This window comes from Mustela nigripes, chromosome 9, assembly GCF_022355385.1.
Source record: "Mustela nigripes isolate SB6536 chromosome 9, MUSNIG.SB6536, whole genome shotgun sequence".
Lineage (NCBI taxonomy): Eukaryota > Metazoa > Chordata > Mammalia > Carnivora > Mustelidae > Mustela > Mustela nigripes.
In genome coordinates this window covers 68,225,281-68,250,485 of record NC_081565.1, presented here as the reverse complement: position 1 = coordinate 68,250,485, position 25,205 = coordinate 68,225,281, and the positions used below count along the sequence as shown (strand labels likewise).

The 25,205-nt window shown below is 38.7% G+C and overlaps 1 protein-coding gene across 3 annotated transcripts in view; it reads right to left on the bottom strand.

Moving 5' to 3' along the window:
• KIF27 (kinesin family member 27) overlaps positions 1 to 25,205 on the bottom strand; it is an 86,768-nt gene that overhangs the window by 59,218 nt on the left and 2,345 nt on the right. For all 3 annotated transcript variants that reach the window (XM_059411781.1, XM_059411783.1, XM_059411784.1), the window contains exons 2-4: positions 20,337 to 20,720; positions 8,907 to 9,107; positions 4,950 to 5,908 (exon numbers count right to left, since the gene is read on the bottom strand). In XM_059411781.1, coding sequence (XP_059267764.1) covers positions 4,950 to 5,908; positions 8,907 to 9,107; positions 20,337 to 20,634 — 1,458 coding nt within the window. In that variant the 5' untranslated portion in view covers positions 20,635 to 20,720. The remainder of the gene's footprint in view (positions 1 to 4,949; positions 5,909 to 8,906; positions 9,108 to 20,336; positions 20,721 to 25,205) is intronic.

Genomic DNA, 25,205 nt, shown 5'->3' with positions numbered 1-25,205 from the left:
CTTCGGCTCAGGTCATGATCTCAGGGTCCTGGGATCGAGTCCCACATTGGGCTCTCTGCTCAGCAGGGAGCCTGCTTCCTCCTCTCTCTCTCTGCCTGCCTCTCTGCCTACTTGTGATCTCTCTGTCAAATAAATAAATAAAATCTTTAAAAAAAAAAAAAAGAAAATCCACATTTGGCCAGTAGTGTTTTCTTTTCTTTTTTTTTTTTTTTAAAGATTTCATTTATTTATTTGACAGAGAGATCACAAGTAGGCAGAGAGGAAGGCAGAGAGAGAGAGAGGAGGAAGCAGGCTCGCCGCTGAGCAGAGAGCCCGATGCGGGACTCGATCCCAGGACCCTGAGATCATGACCTGAGCCGAAGGCAGAGGCTTTAACCCACTGAGCCACCCAGGCGTCCCTAGTTCCTGATTTTTTTTTTTAATTTTATTTATTTGACAGAGAGATCACAAGTAGTCAGAGAGGCAGGCAGAGAGAGAGAGAGGAGGAAGCAGGCCCCCTGCTGAGCAGAGAGCCCAATGCGGGGCTCGATCCCAGGACCCTGGGATCACGACCTGAGCCTAAGGCAGAGGCTTTAACCCACTGAGCCACCCAGGCACCCCATATTGCTAATTTTATGCACTTTCCCTATGAAGAGATATTTTGAAGAGGTCTAAAAATATGGTTAAACAAAGGGTTTTCTTAATTTCGAGTGAATTATGCCTGTTTTCAAATAAACCTGGGATATGCAAATAATAGTTTAAAACAATTTTTAAATTAAATAAACAGAAAGAAACGTAACATTTGTCAAGAATCTATTCTATGCTAGATAATGACTTGACATTATAAAAATATCTCACTGAATAGACAGGGTTCCTTTTTCATGAAGAAATTAAGAGATTAAGGCCTCTCCCCCAAGATGACACAGTAGATAAACTAAACGCCTGATCTTCTAGTCCAGGGCCTATCTGGATCCAAAGCCCATGCCCTTTCTTCTAAGCTATAGGAAAAGACAACAACAAGTAGCTGATTTGTAAAAATGAGTATTCACTTTACATAAGATTTCATTCACAGAAACAAGCTATGTATGTGACTTCTCAAGCAATGGCATCAGGGTAGATGGACCCCCGCAGTGAGAACCCACAGCCTGAGGCCTGCCTTGATTTTGCCAGAGCCTCATGGTAGCACTTAGCGTAAGGCCCTTCTTTGCTCTGCTTAGGAACCTCAAATGACCAAACAAGGAAAGGACACATGACCCTGTTAGTCCTTATGACTCCACATGTGTATAGGACCTATGTGACTTCTTTCATAAAATAAGCTGTAACTGGGGTGCCTGGGTGGCTCAGTAGGTTATGCCTCTGCCTTCAGCTCAGGTCGTGATCTCAGGGTCCTGGGACTGAGTCCTGCATTGGGCCCTCTGCTCAGTAGGGAGCCTGCTTCCCCCTCTCTCTCTGCCTGCCTCTCTGCCACCTTGTGATCTCCCTCTCTGTCAAATAAACAAATAAAATATTAAAAATAAATAAATAAATAAAATCTTAAAAAAAATAAAAACAAAAAAAATAAAATTGGGAAATACTGAACATTCTGTCTCTCACTTGAAGATTAATAGCATCCACTAGCACTCTCAAGGTCCTGAGAAGTCTTGGGTTCTCTCTAATCTAGCTAGCATTCCCGAAAATCATTTGTTCCTGATCCCCTTTTTCACCAAGACTGTTAATATCTTTGGAAAGTCTTAATCTTGAACGCATCATCTCGAGCAAGTGTAATTCAGGATTTCTAACAGATGGAGAGAAAAAGTTAGTACCCACCCCAACCTCAACCAAGGGGTTTTATGGGTTTTCACTTTCAGGCACCTTAGTAGCAGGAAGGAAAAACACTTCCTACTGCTAACTCCTACGGTGCCCCAAAGTTCAAGCTTCCCATCAACCATACTTCCCGTTCTGCCAGTGTCTTATAGCAAGGAGGAAGGGCCAGGCCTACCCTATCTACAAGGAAGGAAGGGCAGAGTCACTACTTTAAAAAAAAAAAATCCATAATTTTAGAGGTATTACTTTAAATGCTTATATTTAAATATCAGAAGCTCTGAGATAGAACCAGCAGTCCTCATAGGATATTCAGCAAAGACCCTTTTGGCGTGTCCTTTAGGTGCTTTCAGGGCATCCAAGAGATCAAAACTATTTTCCTAATAATATTAAGGCAATATTTTCCCTTTACCATGCTGACATTTGCACTGAAGGTACATAAGGGTGGGTAAAACTGCTGACTCCTAGCGTGAATAGGGGACATGTCACTAGACTGTAACCAGGAGTCACTGTCTTCCTCACTGTCATGCACTCACAATACAAACAAATGCCAGCCTCACTTAAGAATATCTTGATGGGGTCACCTGGGTGGCTCAGTGGGTTAAAGCCTCTGCCTTCGGCTCAGGTCATGATCCCAGGGTCCTGGGATCGAGCCCCACATTGGGCTCTCTGCTCAGCAGGGAGCCTGCTTCCTCCTCTCTCTCTGCCTGCTTCTCTGCCTACTTGTGATCTCTGTCAAATAAATAAATAAAATCTATTAAAAAAAAAAAAAAAAGGAAAACCATCATTTGGGACACCTGGGTGGCTCAGTCCTTAAGTGTCTGCCTTTGGCTCAAGTCATGATCCCAGGGTCCTGGGTTTGAGCCCTGCATCAGGCTCCCTGCTTAGTGGGAAGCCTGCTTCTCCCTCTCCCACTTGCCCTGCTTGTGTTCCCTCTCTCACTGTGTGTCTCTCTGTCAAATAAATAAATAAATAATCCTTTTTAAAAAAAGAAAGAAAACCATCATTTCAAGGGAAATAACAATATTTGCTGCAAATGATAAAATTGAAGTTTCATGCAAAAATTAGAATTTTGGAATACATTTCCGCTGCAAGTCTGACAAGTTCCAATACTTAAAGACCCTGCTGGTAAGATCAGTAGGTAAGATTAGTGAATGTAATTACTTGATACTGTCTAATGATAGGCATCAACATTTGGAAGATCTGCATAATTTAGTAAACAAATATTTTCCACATGACCAATAAGTGACAATTTAGAATCATGTGATAAAAGATCCAAAGTACAAGATACAGTGAATTTTAAGGTATAAATATTAATGTAACAAAGACAGTTTCAAATTCCACATGGCCAGTAACCATTAGGAAATCTCTACTGGTTGAGTTTCGGTGTAATAGCAAAGTCAAAATATCCATAAATTATCTGAAAAAGCCATTAAAAGAGTCCTCGCTTCCAACTACAAATCTATATGAAGCTGGTTTTTCTTCATGTACTTCAACTAAAACAACATATTGCAGTGAACCGAAAGCTGAAGCAGATATGAAAATCTGCCTGCCTTCTATTAAGCCAGACATGTAAAGTGTGAAACAATTCCACTCTTACTAACTTCTTTTGTTTTGGAAAATAGTTATCCTTCATGAAAAAAGGTTATTTATTTAACATATAATCAGGCTATTATTGTTAGTTTTGAGCAAGTTAATTGTTTACATTTTTGTGTTTTAATTCTAATGTGGTAAATATTAATAGATACAGTCCTCATAAACAAAAGCTCTTTAGAGGACCTCATTTTACTTTATCTTATTTTTTTTTAAAGATTTTATTTATTTATTTGACAGCAAGAGATCACAAGTAGGCAGAGGGGTGGGGGGAAGCAGGCTACCCGCAGAGCATAGAGCCCTATGCGAAGCTCCATCCCAGGACGCTGGGATCATGACCTGAGCCAAAGGCAGAGGCTTTAACCCACTGAGCCACCCAGGCGCCCCTAGAGGACCTCATTTTAAAATTGTAAAGAAATCTTGTGAACAGGGCTCCTGGGTGGCTCAGATGCCCTGTTTTCAGCTCAGGTCATACCGATCCCAGGCCCTGGGATCGAGTTCCGCATCAGGCTCCCTGCTCAACGGGAGCCTGCTTCTCCCTCTCCTGCTCCCCATGTTTGTGCTCTCTTTCTCTTTCTCTGTCAAATAAATAAAATCTTTAAAAAGAAAAAAAAAAATCTTGTGACCAAAATGTTCAAGAGCTGCTATAAAAGAGGTTTCTTTCTAATACATATAAAAAGGTCTTGAGGAAAGATTTCTAACCAGAAAACTATGTTTTTATTTATTTATTTTTATTTTTTTATTTTTTTAAAGATTTTATTTATTTATTTGACAGAGAGAAATCACAAGTGGGCAGAGAGGCAGAGAGAGAGAGGAGGAAGCAGGCTCCCTGCTGAGCAGAGAGAGCCCGATGTGGGACTCGATCCCAGGACCCCGAGATCATGACCTGAGCCGAAGGCAGCGGCTTAACCCACTGAGCCACCCAGGCGCCCCAAGAAAACTATGTTTTTAACTATACATTTTCCTATTTTCAAAAACTGGCAGAATATCCATTTGTGTACCAGACCCCCATGTAAGGAGGACTGGATGTATCTTGTTTCCCATGATTTCCCCAGTGACTTAAAATCTTCCCATACTGTGTCTGAATGGAAGGTGAGAAGCGTAACTCTGAACTCAACGTACGTTTATATAATATGAATACGTATACCTACCTCCCTTAAATACTGTCAAATAAGATGATTTCTTTGCTTGTTCAAAAAACCCAGCCTTCCACACTCAAGGGATGAAGTATTTTTTTCCTTCTAGAACCACTGACCCAAAGAGGAATAAAGACTCACTAACGTACAACTTCACTTTGTTTTCTGAAATTGTGTTTCTCTTCATCCTCTAAATCAATGAGCAGGTCCACAAGATTCTGCTTCATAAATATACCAAGTGAAGATATTAAAAGAGAAATGAGAAGGAGCTGAGAAGGTGTGAAGTAAGAGGACAAAGCGGTAGGAAAAGGGAAGTAACTGAGCAAAGGCAAATGAGATTTCACACATAATCCTTTCGAAAAACTTCTGAGGTTCCAAAATGACCCTTGCCCCAGTAAAAGGAGTCGTCCAACAAGCCACCAACAAAAGGCATCCACGTACCTGGCATTTCTTCAGCTCTCGCTTCAGCTGGAGGACCGTAACGTGCTGAGGCCCTTCTCCCAGGCTGCCGAGGCCGTGGCTCCCTCTGAAGGAGGTGAACACCGCCTTCTTGACCTCCTGAGTCATGTTCAGCCACTCCTGCAGTTTGTGCAGCTGCTTTGGGTTCAGTCGGACGGCCTCCTTTAGGTCCACCAGGAAGGTAACGGCCTCCTCCACGCAGTTCTGGTAACTCAGACATTCGCCTTGCAGCTGGGCCACCTGCTCCTCCAGAGAATGGATCCTGTTTCTCTCGGGAGTCTCCTCTGGATGGATCTGGCTGGTTTGGCTGATGCTAGCCTGTTGGCTTTGCAAAGCTTCTCGAAGCAACTTGATTTCAAACTCCATTTCGTCCATTCGGTCTGACTCGGGGCTGAAGTTTAAGGTGGGCTTGTTTCTAATGTTGCGGGCTCGGTTGGCATATTTGAGGGAATTTAAGGACTCATCAAAATCTGAGGAGGATGGGCTGACACAAGTGATCATGACAGTCTTGGCGCTGCCTCCCAGGGAATCTTTCAGAAGCCGGGTAATTTTCGCGTCCCTATATGGAATATGTGAACTCTTCCTGCGGGGGTCCCCGAGAGCGCTGATGACGTTGCCTAAAGCCAGCAACCCGCTGTTGATCTGAATGGATTCTTTGAACCGTTCGCCAGTATTCCCTGTTTTGGTTACTCTTTCGGAGCCAGCCAAGTCCACAAAGTGGAACTTTGAGACAATCTGCCGATGGGAGTACCACGATCCGTCTTCACCTGCCTCTATGTTTTTCTCCACTTGACAGATGCTGATTGTAAAAATCGCATGTGATCTACTGGAGTGCTCGTTCATTTGCGTGGTCCCTGTACGCCTGGCTGCATTCCCCATCTCCAGGAGACTCATCACCTCATCTGCGCTCTCCACCTGGCATTCTTTGGCCCCAACAATCACTTAAAACAGCAACAGCAAGTTTTTAAACCAAATTTTAATCAAAACCCAATTATAACAGTTAATATTGCCTGAACTGCCCAGGCTAAGAAAAGCTCTTAAAAATAAAAAAATCAATAGCACTTCAAACAATAGTGACATCAGCAACTTCATTAAGTAATTTTAGATAATCTCCCAAAGGAATGATTTTAATAGCACTCACTTTGATGCTTACATTCTAAAAGAAGTAATATATACATATATTTTAAACAATCTGGTTTCTTTGGAGTCACACTCAATTCTTTAAGATGGCTGACTAAAGAAAAACTCTTTATTCCAGTATTTTGACTTGTAGAGTCTAATGGACTTACTAAAAAAAAAAATAGATCAAACAGAAAACTCAAAAGAATTAATCAGTAGTAGATTAATGAAGAGAAATTCATGTCTTTTGAGTTTTGTTAATATTCAAGTCATCCTTAGGCTTATGGTTTTTGGTATTGTGTGGTCATGACCAATGATAAATGACAACTTCAGTGTAAACAAAATTGGTTATTCATCTTAAAAATAGGTATGCCCTATTTAATAGCAGAGTACAACGTAAACAAATGTGATGGCAATTAAAAAAAAAAGTTTCTATTTCAAGAACAGCGGAATAAGAGCTGCAAATAAGCCAAAGCTTACTGCCCACATTATTTGTTTATATTCAAACATATTTCAAAAAGCAGCAGGCAGATTTGGGATTTGAATCAGAGCAGTAAAGCTCCTGATTCTGTGCTTGAATCAGTGTCTCGTTTCCTCTTTATACAGACCCTGTCATGTCACTGTCTTCTTGAAAAATGATCATTTTGGGGGCGCCTGAGTGGCTCAGTGGGTTAAGCCTCTGCCTTCGGCTCGGGTCATGATCTCGGGGTCCTGGGATCGAGCCCCACATCGGGCTCTCTGCTCGGCAGGGAGCCTGCTTCCCCCCTCTCTCTCTGCCTACTTGTGATCTCTCTCTATAGATATGTCAAATAAATAAATAAAATCTTAAAAAAAAATGATCATTTTGCTTTCATTATTTCTAACATGATACCTTAACAACTGAGAACATTTAAAGTTCTAGTACCTATACTACAAATGGGGAATGCTAAAAGATCAGCAATTATAAAATATGACAATGTAACTGTAAAGCAAAAAGTAACTTTCATAAATTTTTCCCGTTAGGCTACAGCTTAGCACTATCTCTGGTCCTCAAACCCAGCTGCAAATCACCTGGAAGTTTTATAAAAGAGAAAGTAGCAAGGCTCAGGCCCCATTCCAAACAAATTCATGAGAATTTCTGAAAAGTGGGGCCTGAAAGACAGTATTTCTTAAAAAGCTTCCACGATGATACTGATGGTGCAGCATCCCAGGCTGGATACGAAACATTGCTTCACACACAGGAAGTAAATAAATATGTCAAACAAATACACTTTGGTAGTGAATGGAACATTACATAAGACAGATGCCCTTTGGTCTTAAGACAATTTGTTGCATCTTCCCCAAACTTTTGCAGAACTGCTATTAGCTATTAAGTTTATCAGGAGGGATAGTGTATACTTCTGCATTATTTGACTCTTCTACAATAAACATGTGTCATATCTGTTATCTTCTTAAGAGAAGATAAAAACACTCAATAATTCTATTTTATATGATACAGAAGCTCAAAATGTTGGTCTGAAGTCTGTCCAGAAAAGAGAAACTATACTGAATTATCTACTAAGACCATAAACTACTATGTCTGCTTTCTTTCTAAAAATAACAAAACAAAAACCATTCTCTCCAAACATCGAGGAATGCCAGGGCTGCCAAGACAAGGCCAATTAAGAGATTAATTAATTAATTAAGAGATCACTGCCCCCTGCAGGCACTCTGAATGATCTTACTTTCCTAACTGCTAGGAAATTTCCTCAAGGAGTCAGTGACTCCTCAGGTGGGATCCTTTATCTCCAAGAAGGGTTCTACCTAAGTATCTTTTCTAAGACAGAAACACAGCCAAGTCAGTATTATTAATAATAGTGAAAATCTAGAAACAGCTTAAATGTCCAAGAATGAAACAATAATTTTAAAAAGCATAATACGTTCCAAAGACAAAATTACCACATGACCACGAAGAGTCATAAGTTTGAAACGGTGTGTGAAAATGCCCACAATATAAATATTAAGTGAAAAAATAAGGAACAATGTTACACATCAGGTTCTAAGTATATTTTTAAAAAATTTATATGTGCACAGAAAAATAAATCTAGAAGGAAACACACCAAAAACAGAAGTTGTTCTTTCTGGGTTCTGGGATTAAAGATGATCTTCAACTTTCTTCCTTAAACTTTCCTATGTTTTCAAAGTGTTCTATGCTGAACATATTACCCTTTAAATCAGAAAAGCAGAAAGTGTTATTCTTTAAAATACTTATATTTTGACCCAACTAACCTTCTCCTATTTCCAGACAAATGGATATTTAATGAAATTAACAGGTTGTTAGCATAGAAATTCAGACCAGAAGAAGCACAACGATGGACCGTGTCAATATGGAGAAGAAAACATGTAAACAGTGCAAATTTTAAAAAGAGAGAGAGAAAGAGGGAGGAGGCGACAGAGGTGGTGGGACAAAATCAAAGAGGAAGAAAGGAGAATTTTGGAACAACTTGGACAAACACCAAAGGAAGAAGCCATCCCCACTCTGGGGAAAACTCTGGGAGGAAAAAAAAAAAAAAGCATGAAAACTAATTTAGCCTATTTCAAAGTCTTGCTGGAGATCAACTCAGAGCAGGGGCAATTATAGAAAATAAGTACCTTGAATTACATCTTATTAACTTAGTGAACTATGTTTCACCTGGGTGATTTAATAGATATTGGTAATCAAAAAGTTACCCAATTTTAAAGTAAAAACAAATGCATTTTGCTTCGATGTCTGTTTTAAAGATTCTTTGGAATACATCCCGAAACTCAATTCAATCACATCTATTTGCTAATGAAGGCTATCAGTTAAGTAGGCTACTTTACCTGTGTTTCCTTTTTCGTCTTCTCGAATATGAAGATCCTTCATTGATGTTTCCAATTCTAGAAGATCTCTTAGGTCTTCCTTATATACTTCGATATAAGACACTTTAATACTAAAATCAATGCTAGGGTTCTCAGAGATGTTTTGAAATATTTCTTGGATAGCTCGAGGAATGATACCCTTTTGTCCTTCCACAACTGAAGCTAAAAATTTAAAGAAAGGACATGTGAAAATTAAAATATAAGAAAGGCTAGGGCGCCTGGGTGGCTCAGTGGGTTAAGCCGCTGCCTTCGGCTCAGGTCATGATCTCAGGGTCCTGGGATCGAGTCCCACATCGGGCTCTCTGCTCAGCAGGGAGTCTGCTTCCCTCTCTCTCTCTCTCTCTGCCTGCCTCTCCATCTACTTGTGATTTCTCTCTGTAAAATAAATAAATAAAATCTTTAAAAAAAAAAAAGGCTAAAACCCTACATTTACAACATATTTTTATATAACTATATTATAAATTTTTAAAACCATAACTTCAAAATTCATGTGTAAAAGTTTCCACAATTTTTTAAGCAGTTTTAAAAATTTTAAATAAGCAGAAAAATAAATTGAGACTTAAGGTTAAATATGTTAAGCCAATTTAGAAACCTACCCACCATTTGTAGCATCGTTCCATGGGAAATACATTCCAAGATACAAAAAGCTGGCTTTCAAATGAACCTTAAAAACAGCTTCCAGGTTGAAAATTACCAATGTTTAGATCTTGGGCAGCATCCTGAAAATCTGAACCTCTCTATTAACTTGGACTGCCTTTCACCTAATTTAAGATGCAAGACTGCCATCATGTGGCAAGTAAAGGAAGCTACAGGTTTTTCTAATACAAAGGAAAAAATGAAGATTGAAGATTCTTTCCTTTTTTAAAAGATTTATTTTACTTATTTTAGAGACAGTGTGTGTCATACACAAACACTGAATCATAGAACACTACATCAAAAACTAATGATGTACTGTATGGTGACTAACATGTCATAAAAAAGAATAAATAAAATGGAATCATACCCCCAAAAAATTGTTTTAAAGAGAATCCGTGTGTATGTGCAAGTGGGGAGAGACTCCCACCTGAGTGTGGATCCAAGAGGATCCCAGGACCCTGAGATCATGATCTGAGCAGAAATCAAGAGTTGGTCACTTCACCCACTGAGCCCCCCAGGCAACCCTAAAGATCCCTTTTTGAGAGTTTCCAAGAACTAGCCAACAGCATTATGTATAAATTACAGTGCAAAACATGTTTTGTAGATTAGCCAGAATGTAAGGCTGATTTGAAATAGCTCATTCATTCCCTATGTCAACAGATAACAAAGCACAGTAATTTAAAAAAACTTACCAGAATGCTGATTTTCAAATAATATAATAAAGTTTCAATATGTATTTCAGTAAGCTAAATATCACACTTTTCAATGTTATACTTACATTCCTGAGACAAACTGTTTCAAGAGAGAGAACTTGTAAAGTTTCATATCTCAACAGCCATTATTTAGCTATTATGTTATTTATAGAACACACAAGTGTTTCTAGAGAATGTATGCCTGGTACAAGTCAGTAAATCCAAGGTTCTGAGAAGTAGGAAAATGAATATTAATAAATAAGCACCATATTGAAAAATAAGAGATTATTATTCTGCCACAGTGCCTAGCATGGTACCCCAGACACACTACAAATGCTTGACAAATTATTTATTGGAGAAAAAAAACCAGAATTATTAAAAAATCAAACAGCAGATGATTGATCAAGAACTGGGAGTCCTTAAAAGCCTGGGAAATTAAAAAATGCTTAACGATTTCACCAATATACCAAGAAATGTAACTTCAAACAACAAAGTATAATTTTTCACCTATCAGATGACCAAAAAAATATTTTGGATTTATAATATCCAATAAGTGACAAGGATACAAGCAAATGGCTTTCATATATTGGTGGTAGGAATTACAGGAATTTGGAAGCTGATTTGTCAGTATCTATTTCCCTTTAAATGTGCATTCACTTTAACTAAAAAAATCCACTTCTTTTATCTGTTTTATACAAATACTAACACATGGTGCAAAGTTAAATATACAAAGATATATACTGCAACTTTTTTATGATAGTATAAATCATAAATAACCTAAATAAATGTCTATTAATACTGGAATGGAGGAACTATGGTCCATTCAAAGTATGGAATATTATATAGTCCAAAAAATGAGATGAAATTCTATGACCTATACAGGAAGTAATGGAATATTTTATATTGTCAAATGCAAAAATAAAGTTATAGAATCAGAGGTATAATAATTCATTAAACAAATAAAACAAGAAAAAAAAACTACATGTGTATTTCTAAAATGCCTAGAAAAACATCTAGAGAGAGACCCATATAAAATTTCTAATGGAAAGGGAGAAATAAGAAACAATACCACAGATAGACAAACAAACATAACAGAATACTATGAAAACCTGTATGACAACAAACTGGACAACTTAGAAGGAATGGATAAATTCCTAGAAACATATAACCTACCAAAACCAAAACAGGAAGCAATAGAAAATTTGAACAGACCAATCACTAGCAATGAAATTGAATCAGTAAGCCAAAAACTCACAAAAAACAAAAATGCAGGACTAAACGGCTTCACAGAAGAATTCGACCAAACATTTCAAGAGTTAATACCCATTCTTCTCAGGGCACCTGGGTGGCTCAGTTGGTTAAGCATCTGGCTCTTAATTTCAGCTCAGGTCATGATCTTAGGGTATCAGGCTCTCCACCCAACAGAGTCTGCTTGTCTCCCTCTCTCTCTCGCTCTCATTCTCTCTCTAAAATGAATAAAGAAATCTTCGGAAAAAAGTTAATACCCACTCTTCCCAAACCATTCAAAAAAACCAAAATACAAGAGGAAAGAAAACTTCCAAATTCAAGCTTTAAAGCCAGTATCACCCTGATAGCAAAACCAGATAAAGACACCCCCCAAAAAGAGAACTAAAGGCCAATATCTCTCATGAATATAGATGCAAAAAATCCTCAACAAAAGACTAGTCAATTGAATCCAATGATAAAATTTAAAAAATCATACCACCATCAAGTGGGATTTATCCCACAATCCCAGTGTTCTTTAATATTTGCAAAACTATCAATGTCATACATCATATCAATAACAGAAAGGATAGGGACACCTGAGTGGCTCTGTTGGTTAAGCAACTGCCTTCGGCTCAGCTCATAATTCTAGGGTCCTGGGATCCTGCTTCTCCCTCTGCCTGCCTCTCTCCTTGCTTGTGCTTGCGTGCTCTCTTTCTCTCTGACAAATAAGCAAATAAAATCTTTAAAAAAAAAAAAATAACAGGGGCACCTGGGTGGCTCAGTGGGTTAAGCCACTGCCTTCGGCTCAGGTCATGATCTCAGGATCCTGGGATCGAGCCCCGCTTCGGGGGGTCTCTGCTCCGCAGGGGGCCTGCTTCCCTTCCTTTCTCTCTGCCTGCCTCTCTGCCTACTTGTGATTTCTGTCAAATAAATAAATAAAATCTTTTAAATAAATAAATAACAGTAAGGATAAAACCACAGGCTCATTCAATAAATGCAGAAAAAGCATTTGACAAAGTGTAACATCCATTCATGATTTAAAAAAAAAAAAAAAAAAAACCTTCTGCAAAGTAGGTCCAGAAGGAATATATGTCAACATAATAAAGGCCATCTATGAAAAGCCCACAGCCAACATCATAGTCAACAGTGAAAAACTGAGAGTTTTCCCCCTAGGGTCAGGAATAAAACAAGGATGTCCATTCTCACTACTTTTTTCAACATAGTACTACAAGTCCTAGCCTCAGCAATTAGACAACATAAAGAAAAAAAGGGCATCCAAACTGATAAGGAAAAAGTAAAACTCTCACTATTTGCAGACAACATGATACCATATATAGAAAACCCTAAAGATTGTACAAAAAAATTACTAAAACAGATAAATGAATTCAGTAAAGCCTCAGGATACAAAATCAATGTTCAGAAATCTGTTGCATTCCTATGCACTAATTATGAAGCAGCAGGAAGAAAATTAAATAATCCCATTTAAAAATCCCATTTAAAATCCCACCAAAACCAATAAAATATCTAAGAATAAACTTAACCAAAGAAGGGAAAGACCTATACTCTGAAAATTATAAAACACTGATGAAAGAAACTGAAGATGACACAAAGAAATGGAAAGACACTCCATGCTTATGGACTGAAAGAAGAAATACTGTTAAAATACCCACATTACCAAAAGCAATCTACACATTCAATGCAATACTATCAAAATACCACCAGCATTTTTCACGGAACTAGAAAAAACAATTCTAAAATTTGTATGGAACCACAAAAGACCCTGAAGAGCCAAAGCAGTCTTGAGAAAGAAAAACAAAACTCTAGGGTATCACAATTCCAGTTATATTCAAGTTATATTAAAAAATTTCAGCAATCTGGGGAAAAACTGAGAGCTTTTCCTCTTAGGTAAGGAAGACAGCAGAGCTGTCCACTACCACCAATACTGTCCAACATAGTACTAAAAGTCTTAGCCTCAGGAGTGAGACAACAAAAAGAATTAAAGGCATCTGAATCAGCAAAGAAGTCAAACTCCCACTCTTTGCAAATGATATGACGTTTTACATGGAAAACCGAAAAGACTCCACCCCAAACTGCCAGAACTCATACAGAAATTCAGTGACATGTCAGGATATAAAATCAATGCACCGAAATCAGCTGCATTTCTATACACCAATAACAAGACAGAAGAGAAATTAAGGAGTCAGTTCCATTTACAGTTGCACCCAAAACCGTAAGATACCTAGGAATAAACCTAACCAAAGAGGCAAAGAATCTGTACTCAGAAAACTATAGAGACTCATGAAAGAAATTGAGGAAGACACAAAGAAATGGAAAAAGTTCCAGGCTTATGGATTGGAAGAACAAATATTGTGAAAATGTCTATGCTACCTAAAGCAACCTACACATTTAATACAATCCCTGATCAAAATACCATCAACTTTTTTCACAGAACTAGAACAAATAATCCTAAAATTTATATGGAACCAGAAAAGACCCTGAATAGCCACAGAAATGTTGCAAAAGAAAACCAAAGCTGGTAGCATCACAGTTTCGGACTTCAAGCTCTATTACGAAGCTGTCACCATCAAGACAGTGTGGTACTGGCACAAAAACACACACATAGATCAATGGAACAGAATAAAGAACCCAGAAATGGACCCTCAACTTTATGGTCAACTAATCTTCGACAAAGCAGGAAAGAATATCTGATGGAAAAAAGACAGTCTCTTCGGGAAGCCTGGGTGGCCCAGTGGGTTAAGTCTCTGCCTTCCACTCAGGTCATGATCTCAGGTTCCTGGGATCGAGACCCACATCAGGCTCTCTGCTCAGCAGGAAGACTGTTTCCCCCCACCTCCCTGTCTGCCTCTCTGTCTACTTGTGATCTCTGTCAAATGAATAAATAAAATCTTAAAAAACAAACAAACAAAAAAAAACAGTGTCTTCAACAACAAACACTGTTGGGAAAACTGGATAATCACATGCAGAAGAACAAAACTGGATCACTTCCTTACACCATACAGAAAAATGACTCAAAATGGATGAAAGACCTGAATGTGAGAGAGGAATCGATCAAAATCCTAGAGGAGAACACAGGCGTCAACCTCTTTGACCTTAGTCAGAGCAGCTTCTTACTAGACATGTTTCCAAAGGCAAGGGAAACAAAGGCAAAAATGATCTATTGGAACTTCATCAAGATCAAAAGCTTTTGGGGAGAGGGGGAAGAAAGATAAAAAGTTTTTGCACAGCAAAGGAAAACAGTCAACAAAACCAAAAAACAACTGACAGAATGGGAAAAGATATTTGCAAATGACATATCAGATAAAGGGCTAGTATCCAAAATCTATAAAGAACTTAACAGGGTGCCTGGGTGGCTCAGTTGGTTAAGCGACTGCCTTCGGCTCAGGTCATGATCCTGGAGTCCTGGGATTGAGTTCCATATCCGGATCTTCGCTCAGCAGGGAGTCTGCTTCTCCAGACTCTGACCTCTCTCCTCTCATGCTTTCTCTTATTCTCTCTCTCTCTCTCAAATAAATAAAACCTTATAAAAAAGAAAAGAACTTCCCAAACGCAATACCCAAAGAATAAATAACCCAATCAAAAAATAGGCAGAAGCGGGGCGCCTGGGTGGCTCAGTGGGTTAAGCCGCTGCCTTCGGCTCAGGTCATGAGCTCAGAGTCCTGGGATCGAGCCCCGCATCGGGCTCTCTGCCTGCCTCTCTGCCTGCTTGTGATCTCTGTCAAATAAATAAATAAAATCTTTAAAAAAAAAAAATAGGCAGAAGAACATGAACAGACATTTCTCCAAAGAAGGTATCCAGGTGGCCAACAGACCCATGAAAAGATGCTCAACATCACTCAGCATCAGGGAAATACAAATCAAAGCCACAATGAGATGATATCCCCTTACACTAATGGCTAAAATTAACAAGTCAGGAAAGGACAGATGCTGGCTAGGATGTGGAGAAAGGGGAACCCTCCTACACTGTTGGTGGGAATGCAAGCTGGTGCAGCCACTCTGGAAAACAGTATGGCGGTTCCTCCAAAGCTGGGAATTTACCCCAAAGATACAAATATAGTGATCTGAAGGCTCACCTGCACCCCAATATTTATAGCAGCAATGTCCACAAGAGCCAAACTTTGGGAAAACCCCAGATGTCCACCAACAGATGGATGGATCAAGAAGACATGATATATATATATATATATATATATATATATATATATATTGCAGCCTTCAAAAAATGAAATCTTGCCATTTAAGAAACGGGGCAGAGGATCATACAGGAAGAGAGGAAAAAACAAAACAAGATGAAACCAGAGAGGGAGACAAACCATAGGACTCTTAATTATAGGAAACAAACTGAGGGTTGCTGGAGGGGTGGGGGTGGAGGGCTGGGATGATGGGGTGATGGACATTGGGGAGGGTACGTGTTGTAATGAGCACTGGGTATAAGACTGATGAATCACAGACCTGTACCCCAGAAACAAATAATACATCATATGTTAATTAATTGAATTTAAATGTAAAAAAACTGCAGTAATCAAAACAGTATGGCACTGGCATAAAAACAGACACAGACACAGACACACAAATAGAACAGAACAGAAAACCCAGAAATAAACCCATAATTATATGGTCAATTAATCTTAGACAAAGGAAGAATGATTATACAATATGAAAAAGACAATCTCTTCAACAAATGGCGTTGGGAAAATCAGACAGCTGCATGCAAAAGAATGAAACCGGAACACCCTCTTCTACAATACACAAAAATAAATTAAAAATGGATTGAAGACCTAAATGTGAGACCTGAAATCATAAAAACCCTTGAAAAGAGCACAGGCAATAATCTCTCTGACATCAGCTGTAGCAACATTTTTTAGATATGTCTCCTGAGGCTAAGGAAACAAAAGCCAAAGTAATAAAAAGCTTCTGCACAGCTGAGGAAATAATCAACAAAACTAAAAGGCAGCCTACTGAATAGGAAAAACTATTTGCAAATAACACCAATAAAGGGTTAGTATCCAAAATATATAAAGAACTGATACAACTCAACACCCAAAGACAAATAATCCAATCCAGAAATGGGCAGAAGACATGAACAGACATTTCTCCAAAGGAGATATTCAGGTGGCCAACAGACCCAAGAAAAGATGCTCAACGTCTTCATCATGGAAAACCAAATCAAGACTACAATGAGATACCACCTCACACCTGTCAGAATGGCTAACATCAACAACACAAAAAACAGCAGGTATTGGCAAAGATATGGAGAAAAAGGAACCTTCTTGCACTATTGGTGGGAATGCATACGGTGTAGGCACGAAGGAAGAATATGGAGGTTCTTCAAAACTTTAAAAAGAGAACTACCCTCTGATCTAGTAATTGCACTACTGGATATTTACCCAAACTATGAGAGCAACCGAAGTGTCCATCAATAGATAAATGGATAAAGAAGATGTAGCGCGCACACACACACACACACACACACACACGACAGAATTATTCAGCCATAAAAAAGAATGAAATCTTTCCATTTGCAAAGACACGGACAGAGCTACAGAATATAATGCTGAGCAGGATAAGTCAGTCATAGAATGGCAGATACCATATGATTTCACTCATATGCAGAATTTAAGGAACAAAACAAACAAGCAAAGGAGAAAAAGAAAGAAAGAGACAAATGAAACAGGCTCTTAACTAAGGAGAATAAATGGATGGTTAATGGATGGAAGGTGAATGCGGTAATGGGGAAATAGGGGATGGGGATTAAAGAGCAAAGTTATCATGATGAAAAAATATAAAATGATTATTTATTTATTTATTTATTTGACAGACAGAGATCACAAGTAGGCAGAGAGGCAGGCAGAGAGAGAGAGAGAGGGAGGGAAGCAGGCCTCCCGCGGAGCAGGGAGCCCGACGCGGGGCTCAATCCCAGGACCCTGAGATCATGACCCGAGCCGAAGGCAGCAGCCCAAACCACTGAACCACCCAGGCGCCCCATAAAATGATTTTTTAAAAAAGAATAAAAAGCTAGAGGAAAAAAGTAAAAAATTGCTTCTCATGGTGTTCTCAAGTATAAAGTATTTTAGAGCAGTTAAAATATTCTAGGATAATAGGTAAACAATAACTTTTTCCCTTAAGGTATTAAAATTGTATGTATGGTTTCTTAATAAAAGCAATATAGCTATAATTAAGTAACCGAGCTCTAAGCATTTTATAACTCTCACTAGTAAAAGAACATACTGAGTCTTAAGGATCATAAAACATTTTTCCATTAAAAAAAGAAGCTATGGGGGCGCCTGGGTGGCTCAGTGGGTTAAGCCACTGCCTTCGGCTCGGGTCATGATCTCGGGGTCCTGGGATGGAGTCCCGCATGGGGCTCTCTGCTCAGCAGGGGGCCTGCTTCCCTTCCTCTCTCTCTGCCTGCTTCTCTGCCTGCTTGTGATCTTTCTCTGTCAAATAAATAAATAAAATCTTTTAAAAAAAATTAATTAATTAAAAAAAAAAAGAAGCTATGGGCGCCTGGGTGGCTCAGTGGGTTAAGCCACTGCCTTCGGCTCAGGTCATGATCTCAGGGTCCTGGGATCGAGTCCCGCATCGGGCTCTCTGCTCAGCAGAGAGCCTGCTTCCCTCTCTCTCTCTCTGGCTGCCTCTCCGTCTACTTGTGATTTCTCTCTGTCAAATTAATAAATAAAATCTTTAAAAAAAAAAAAAAAGAAGCTATGATCCTAAAAAAGAAAACACAACTTCTAGTAGAAAAATTGAATTTTTATTTTGAGACCCTAAAATAATCTAGTATCTTTAATATCCCAAATCCTTCATAACGCTGATTCTAAAAAATGGTCGTGAGGGGCATGGGGGATATTGGGTACTTATGGACCTTCCATTTAGTCTTTGCAATCAGGGCCTCCTCAAACCACACAGCCAGCCTCCAACTCTCCCATCCAATCCCTACATGCAATGAGAAATGTTTCTGAAAATCACATATTCCATATTTGAAGAGCATGAAAGTAGAAAATACATTGAGAGTCATTACACATATACAGAATACTAGCAATAATGTTAGATAATAATACATATATATGTATAATACTCAGAAGTTTGTCTTTAGTAGAAAAATACCAATACAGTAAGCAACCTCAACAGAGGACCGAGCTTTCAATCCCAGCTGTCACTAGCCCTCTAACTGAATAAGTCCTTCACTGATCACGCCATAGCCGGAGCTCCACAGTTATAAACAAAGAAAAATGATTCTCAAGTTTCCTTCCAGCTCTACAGGAAATCCTAAGCAGGAGAAACTATAGCCTAAAATATTTAGTATTTAAAATAGAAATCCAGGGGTGCCGGGGTGGCTCATTCGGTGGTGCGTCTGCCTTCAGCTCAGGTCACGATCCCAGGGTTCTGGGATGGAGCTCCACGTTGGGCTCCCTGCTCAGCAGGGAGTCTGCTTCTCCCTCTGCCCCTCACCCGACCTGTGCTTCTCTCTCTCAAATAAATAAAATCTTTAAAAATAAATAGAAATCTGTATTTACACGTGAGGTGATGGATGTGTTAACTAGATTGGAGGAATCCTTTGACAACATATACATTCATCAAATCATGACGATGTACACTTTAAATATTGTACCATTTTATTTACCAATTGTACCTCGATAAAGCGGAAAAAGCAAAATAAAAATTTGACTTAAAAATGGGGAAAAAAGGGCGCCTGGGTGGCTCAGTGGGTTAAGCCTCTGCCTTTGGCTCAGGTCATGATCTTAGGGTCCTGGGATCGAGCCCCATATCGGGTTCTCTGCTCGGCGGGGAGCCTGCTTTCCTCCCTCTCTCTCTGCCTGCCTCTCTGCCTACTTGTGATCTCTGTCAAATAAATAAATAAAATCTTAAAAAAAAAAAATGGGGAAGAAAGACCCTTAAACCACATAATAAATTCTTCTTATTGAATAAATTCTTGGAAGTTCTGGTTGCAGGACTCTTGATATTTACACGTGGACTATGTTAAAAGATCAAAATCTGGTCATGTTAACTCATTTATTTCTACTTTACAAAGGGCTGTCAGAGGCAGGGAGTGGGGGAAATGGGTGAAGGTAGTCAAAACATAAAAACAGTTATAAGTACGCTCTGAGGATGTAATGTACAGCATGGTGACTGTAGTTACTAATACTGTATTGTGTACTTGAAAGCTGTTAAAAGATTAGATCTTAAAAGTTCTTGGGCACCTGGGTGGCTCAGCCGGTTAAGCATCCGCGGACATGATTGTAGGGTCCAGGGATCAGGCCCTTGCATCAAGCTCCCTGCTTGGTGGGAACCCTATTTCTCCCTCTGCCCTTCACCCTGCTTGTGCTCTCTCTCCCCCAAATAAATAATAAATAAATCTTTTTTAGAAGTTCTTATCACAAGAAAAGATTTGTAACTGTGATGTGACTGGTATTAACTAAACCTACTGTGGTAATCATTTTGTAATATCTACGTATACCAAATCATTATATGTACACCTTGGACTAATACAAAGTCGCACGTCAACTGTATCTCAATAAAACTGGGGGAAAAATGGCAAAGGGCTGAACAACAAACACTGTATTAAACTTGTTTCCTTAATCAAATATAATCACAAATTAAATTGTTGAATGAAACTTCAACATTTAAAAATACATCTTTCAAAGATGATGATCTTATACTTGATTCAAAGATTATACAGGATATATACAGGATATAATATAGGATTATATATTATTCCATTCAATTAATATGCTGAGCACCTTCTATGTTTCAAATAGTCATATTTTAGGTTTGTTCCAGCATCTCAAACAAAAGTCAAAGAATATGAGAATCTTACCAACATGGCCTCCTCCAATGGTGTAGGTCTTCCCAGATCCAGTTTGTCCATAGGCAAAAACAGTTGCATTATAGCCCTCAATGAGAGACAATACTAGTGGCTTTATACATGTATTATAAACTTCATCTTGAGTGGAATTTTTGCCAAAAACAAAATCAAAAGTAAAGACTCTATCTCTCCCAATGATAATTTGCTGGGTGTTTGGAATAACTCTCACACAAGCTTGATGATTATGAAGAACTTCTTTGCACAGCAGAGGTCGGATTCTTACAGCAACTTTTACTGGTATTTCTTCCATAGCAGCTTAGATTTTACTAAATAACTTTCTACTTAATATTCAGTATCTACTGTGAGAATTATCCATTTTATGTAAGATCTGGACTCCTGTGTATCAAAATAAAAACAAAATTCAATTATGGACTTCTCTATCCTAATAAACTAACCATCTTCCAAAACAAAGTCAATTAAAGCACGTTTTATTCCAATATGAGGTAATTAAAACAAGTAAACATGTCTTAACAAAAATATACCTATAATTCACAGATGAAATGATATGAAATGTCTGGATTTGCTGCAAAACAGTCTAAAGGGTAAGGTCCATGAGTTGGTAAATGATGAAGCATGGGATTCCATCATGCCATTCTTTCTGTAGCAGTAATATGTTTCCCAGTTCACTAATCTAAATATTGAATAACCAGGGACTTAAAAAAATTAAGGCAACGGGACGCCTGGGTGGCTCAGTTGGTTAAGCAGCTGCCTTCGGCTCAGGTCATGATCCCAGCGTCCTGGGATCGAGACCCACATCGGGCTCCTTGCTCCGCAGGGAGCCTGCTTCTCCCTCTGACTCTGCCTGCCACTCTGCCTGTGCTTGCTCTTGCTCTCTCTCTCTGACAAATAAATAAATAAAATCTTTAAAAAAAAAAAATTAAGGCAAGGAAATTACTGAGTAACTGTACACTTGCGTTGAAAGCAAACCCTTTATTAGATTTTACAGCTATATCTCTTTGCCACAAATATTAGAAATAAATCCAGGAAAATAGTTTTAAGAGTTTCTATAATATAACTTTAAATAATTTCTTTTCAAAAATAATCAAAACTAACTGAAAAATGGCTTTTCCACTCCTACTTATGTTGCACTCGTTTCTGAAAATCGCTGGTAGAATTAATACATTAAAAATTAAATTGGTTAAAAAAAAAAATTAAATTGGTGTCAGGGCGCCTGGGTGGCTCAATCGTTGAGCATCTGCCTTCAGTTCAGATCATGATCCCAGTGTCCTGGGACTGAGTCCCACATGGGCTCCCTGCTCAGCCGGGAGTCTGCTTCTCCCTCTTCGGCTCCCCAGTGTTTGTATTCCCTCTCTCACTATCTCTCTCTGTCACAAATAAATAAAATCTTTAAAAAAATTAAATTGGTGTCAATACTTACAATGAACCTGTAAAATAAATTAAGAAAACAATTCCATTATAGTAGCATCAGAAAGGATAAAATACTTAGAAAGAAATTAAATAAAAGACATATAAAACATACTCTGAAGACTATAAAATATTGTTAAAGAAAGTAAAGATCTAAATACATGGAGAAACACCTCATGTTTATGGGTTGAAAGACTTAACACTGTTAAGATCACAATATTCCATGGGGCACCTGGGTGGCTCAGTGGGTTAAGCCTCTGCCTTTGGCTCAGATCATGATGTCAGGGCCCTGCGGATAGAGCCCTCCATCGGGCTCTCTGCTCAGCGGGGAGTCTGTTTCCCTCTCTCTCTGCCTGTCTCTCTGCCTACTTGTGATCTCTGTCAAATAAATAAAATCTTTTTTTAAAAAATCATAAAAAAAGATCACGATATTCCCCAAATTTATTTACAGATTCAATGCAACCCCTATCAAAATCCCAGCCGAATTCTTCACAGAAATTGACAAGCTGATCTTAAAATTCTTTTTTTTAAAGATTTTATTTATTGACTGATCCTAAAATTTGTGTGGAAATTCAAGGGACACAGAAGAGCTAAAATAATATTGAAAAAGAACAAAGTCAGAGGACACACTTCCCCAGTTCCAAAACTAAACAACAGAAATCAAGACAGTGTGGTACTGGTATAAGACAAACTTAAAGATCAATGGAAAAGAACTGAGAATCCAGAAATAAATCCTCATACTTTTTTGAAAGATTTTATTTATTTGTCAGAGAGAGAGAGAAAAGGAGAGATTACAAGCAGGGGGAGTGGCAGGCAGAGGGAGAAGCAGACTCCCTGTCAAGCAAGAAGCCCGATGCAGGACTGTGACCTGAGCCGAAAGCAGATGCTTAACCAAATAAACCACCCAGGTGTCCCAATAAATCCTCATATATTTATGGGCAAATGATTCTTGACAAGAGTGCCAAGACAATTCAATGGGGAAAGAACAGACTCTTCAACAAATGGTTAACACAACTGGATATCCACATGCATAAGAATGAAATTGGACTCCTGCTTCACATCATATACAAAAGTTGATTCAAAATCGTTCGCCTAACCATAAAAGCTAAAACTCATAATATTCTTAGAAGAAAATATAGGGGTAACTCTTGATAACCTTGGGTTTGGCAATGGTTTCTCAAGTAAAACACCAAAAGCAAAAGCAATAAGCTTTACAAAGATGAACAGATGAAATGGATTTAATCAAATTTAAAAGTTTTGTTCCTCAAAGATATGAAAAATGGCTAATAAGCACAGTCAAAGATACTCAACATCATCAGCCAGCAGGGAAATAGAATCAAACCTACAATGAGGTATCACTTCACACCTGTCAGAATGGCTAGAATCAAAAAGACAAGAAATAGCAAAGAAGACATCCAGATGGCCAACAGACACATGAAAAAGTGCTCCACATCACTCGGCATCAGGGAAATACAAATCAAAACCACACACCAGTCAGAATGGCTAAAATTAACAAGTCAGGAAATGACAGATGTTGGCAAGGATGTGGAGAAAGGGGAACCCTCCTACAATGTTGGTGGGAATGCAAGCTGGTGCAGCCTCTGGAAAACAGCATGGAGGTTCCTCAAAAAGTTGAAAATAGAGCTACCCTATGACCTAGCAATTGCACCAATGGGTATTTACCCTAAAGATACAAACATAGTGATCTGAAGGGGCACATGCACCCAAATGTTTATAGCAGCAATGTCCACAATAGCCAAACTATGGAAAGAACCTAGATGTCCATCAACAGATGAATGGATAAAGAAGATGTGGTATATATACAGAATGGAATACTATGCAGCCATCAAAAGAAAGGAAATCTTGCCATTTGTGACGATGTGGATGGAACTAGAGGGTATCATGCTTAGTGACATAAGTCAATCAGAGAAAGACAACTATCATATGCTCTCCCTGATATGAGGAAATGGAGTTGCAATTTGGGGGATTTGGGGGGTAGGAAAAGAATAAATGACACAAGATGGGATCAGGAGGAAGACAAACCATAAGAGACTCTTAATCTCACAAAACAAACTGAGGGCTGCTGGGGGGAGGGGGGTTGGGTGAAGGGGGGTAGGGTTATGGACACTGGGGAGGGTATGTGCTATGGTGAGTGCTGTGAAGTGTGTAAACCTGGCGATTCACAGACCTGTACCCCTGGGGCTAATAATACATTATATGTTTATAAAAAATTTTTAAAAATTATAAAAAAAAAAAGACAAGAAATAACAAGTGTTTGCAAGAATGGAGAAAAAGGAACCCTCAACCATGATCGGTGGGAATGTGAACTAGTGCAGCCACTCTGGAAAACGGTATGGAGCTTCCTCAAAACATTAAAAACAGAACTAATCTATGATTCTCTGATTGTACTACTGGGTATTTTACCAACGAATACAAAAACACTAATTCAAAAAGATGTATGTACCACTATGTTTACTATCATTATTTACAAGAGCCTAGATATGGAGGCAACCCAAGCATCCATCAATAAGTGAATGGATAAAGAAGATGTGGTGTATATATATGCAATGGAATATTACTCAGCCATAAAAATGAATGAAATCTTGCCATTTGCAAAACATGGATGGACCTAGAGGGTATTATGCTAAGTGAAACAAGTCAGACAGAGAGAGACAAATACCATATAATTTTTTCCTTTCTGTTTAATATTTATGTATTTATTTTTAAGTAATCTCTGCACCCAATGTGGGGCTCAAATCTCACATATGAGACTAAGGATTATATACTCAATGGACTGAGCCAGCCAGGTGTGCCCCATATAACTTCCCTTATATGTGGAATCTACAAAACAAAACAAACTAATAAAAAGCAGAATCAGACACATAAATACAGAGATCTGATGGTGGCCAGACGGTAGCAGGTTGGAGAAATGGGCAAGATGGGTGAAGGAGAGTGGGAATACAGCCTTCCAGTTATGAAATGAATGAGTCAAGGGATAAAAATTATAGCATAGAGTCAATGGTATTGTAATAGCACTGAATGGTGACAGATGATAGCTGCATTGTGGTGAGCATAGTATACCACATACACTTGTCTGTACACCAGAAACTAACAGAACGGTGTTATGTCTAATGCACTTCAATTTTTTAAAAAATGGATATTAATGTATCAAAAAATTTTTGAACAGATCAAAATACATGTTGGTGAGGGGCACCTGGGTGGCTCAACTGCTTGGGCATCTGCGTTCAGTTTAGGTCACAATCCTGGAGTCCCAGGATCCAGCCCCTCATAGGCCTCCCTGCTCAGCAGGGAGCCTGCTTCTCCCTCTCCCTGTTCCTCCCTCATGCTTGTGCTCTCCCTCTCCCACACTCTTTCAAATAAATAAATAAATAAATTTTTTAAAAATATTTTATTTATTTATTTGACAGAGAGAGATCACAAGTAGACAGAGAGGCA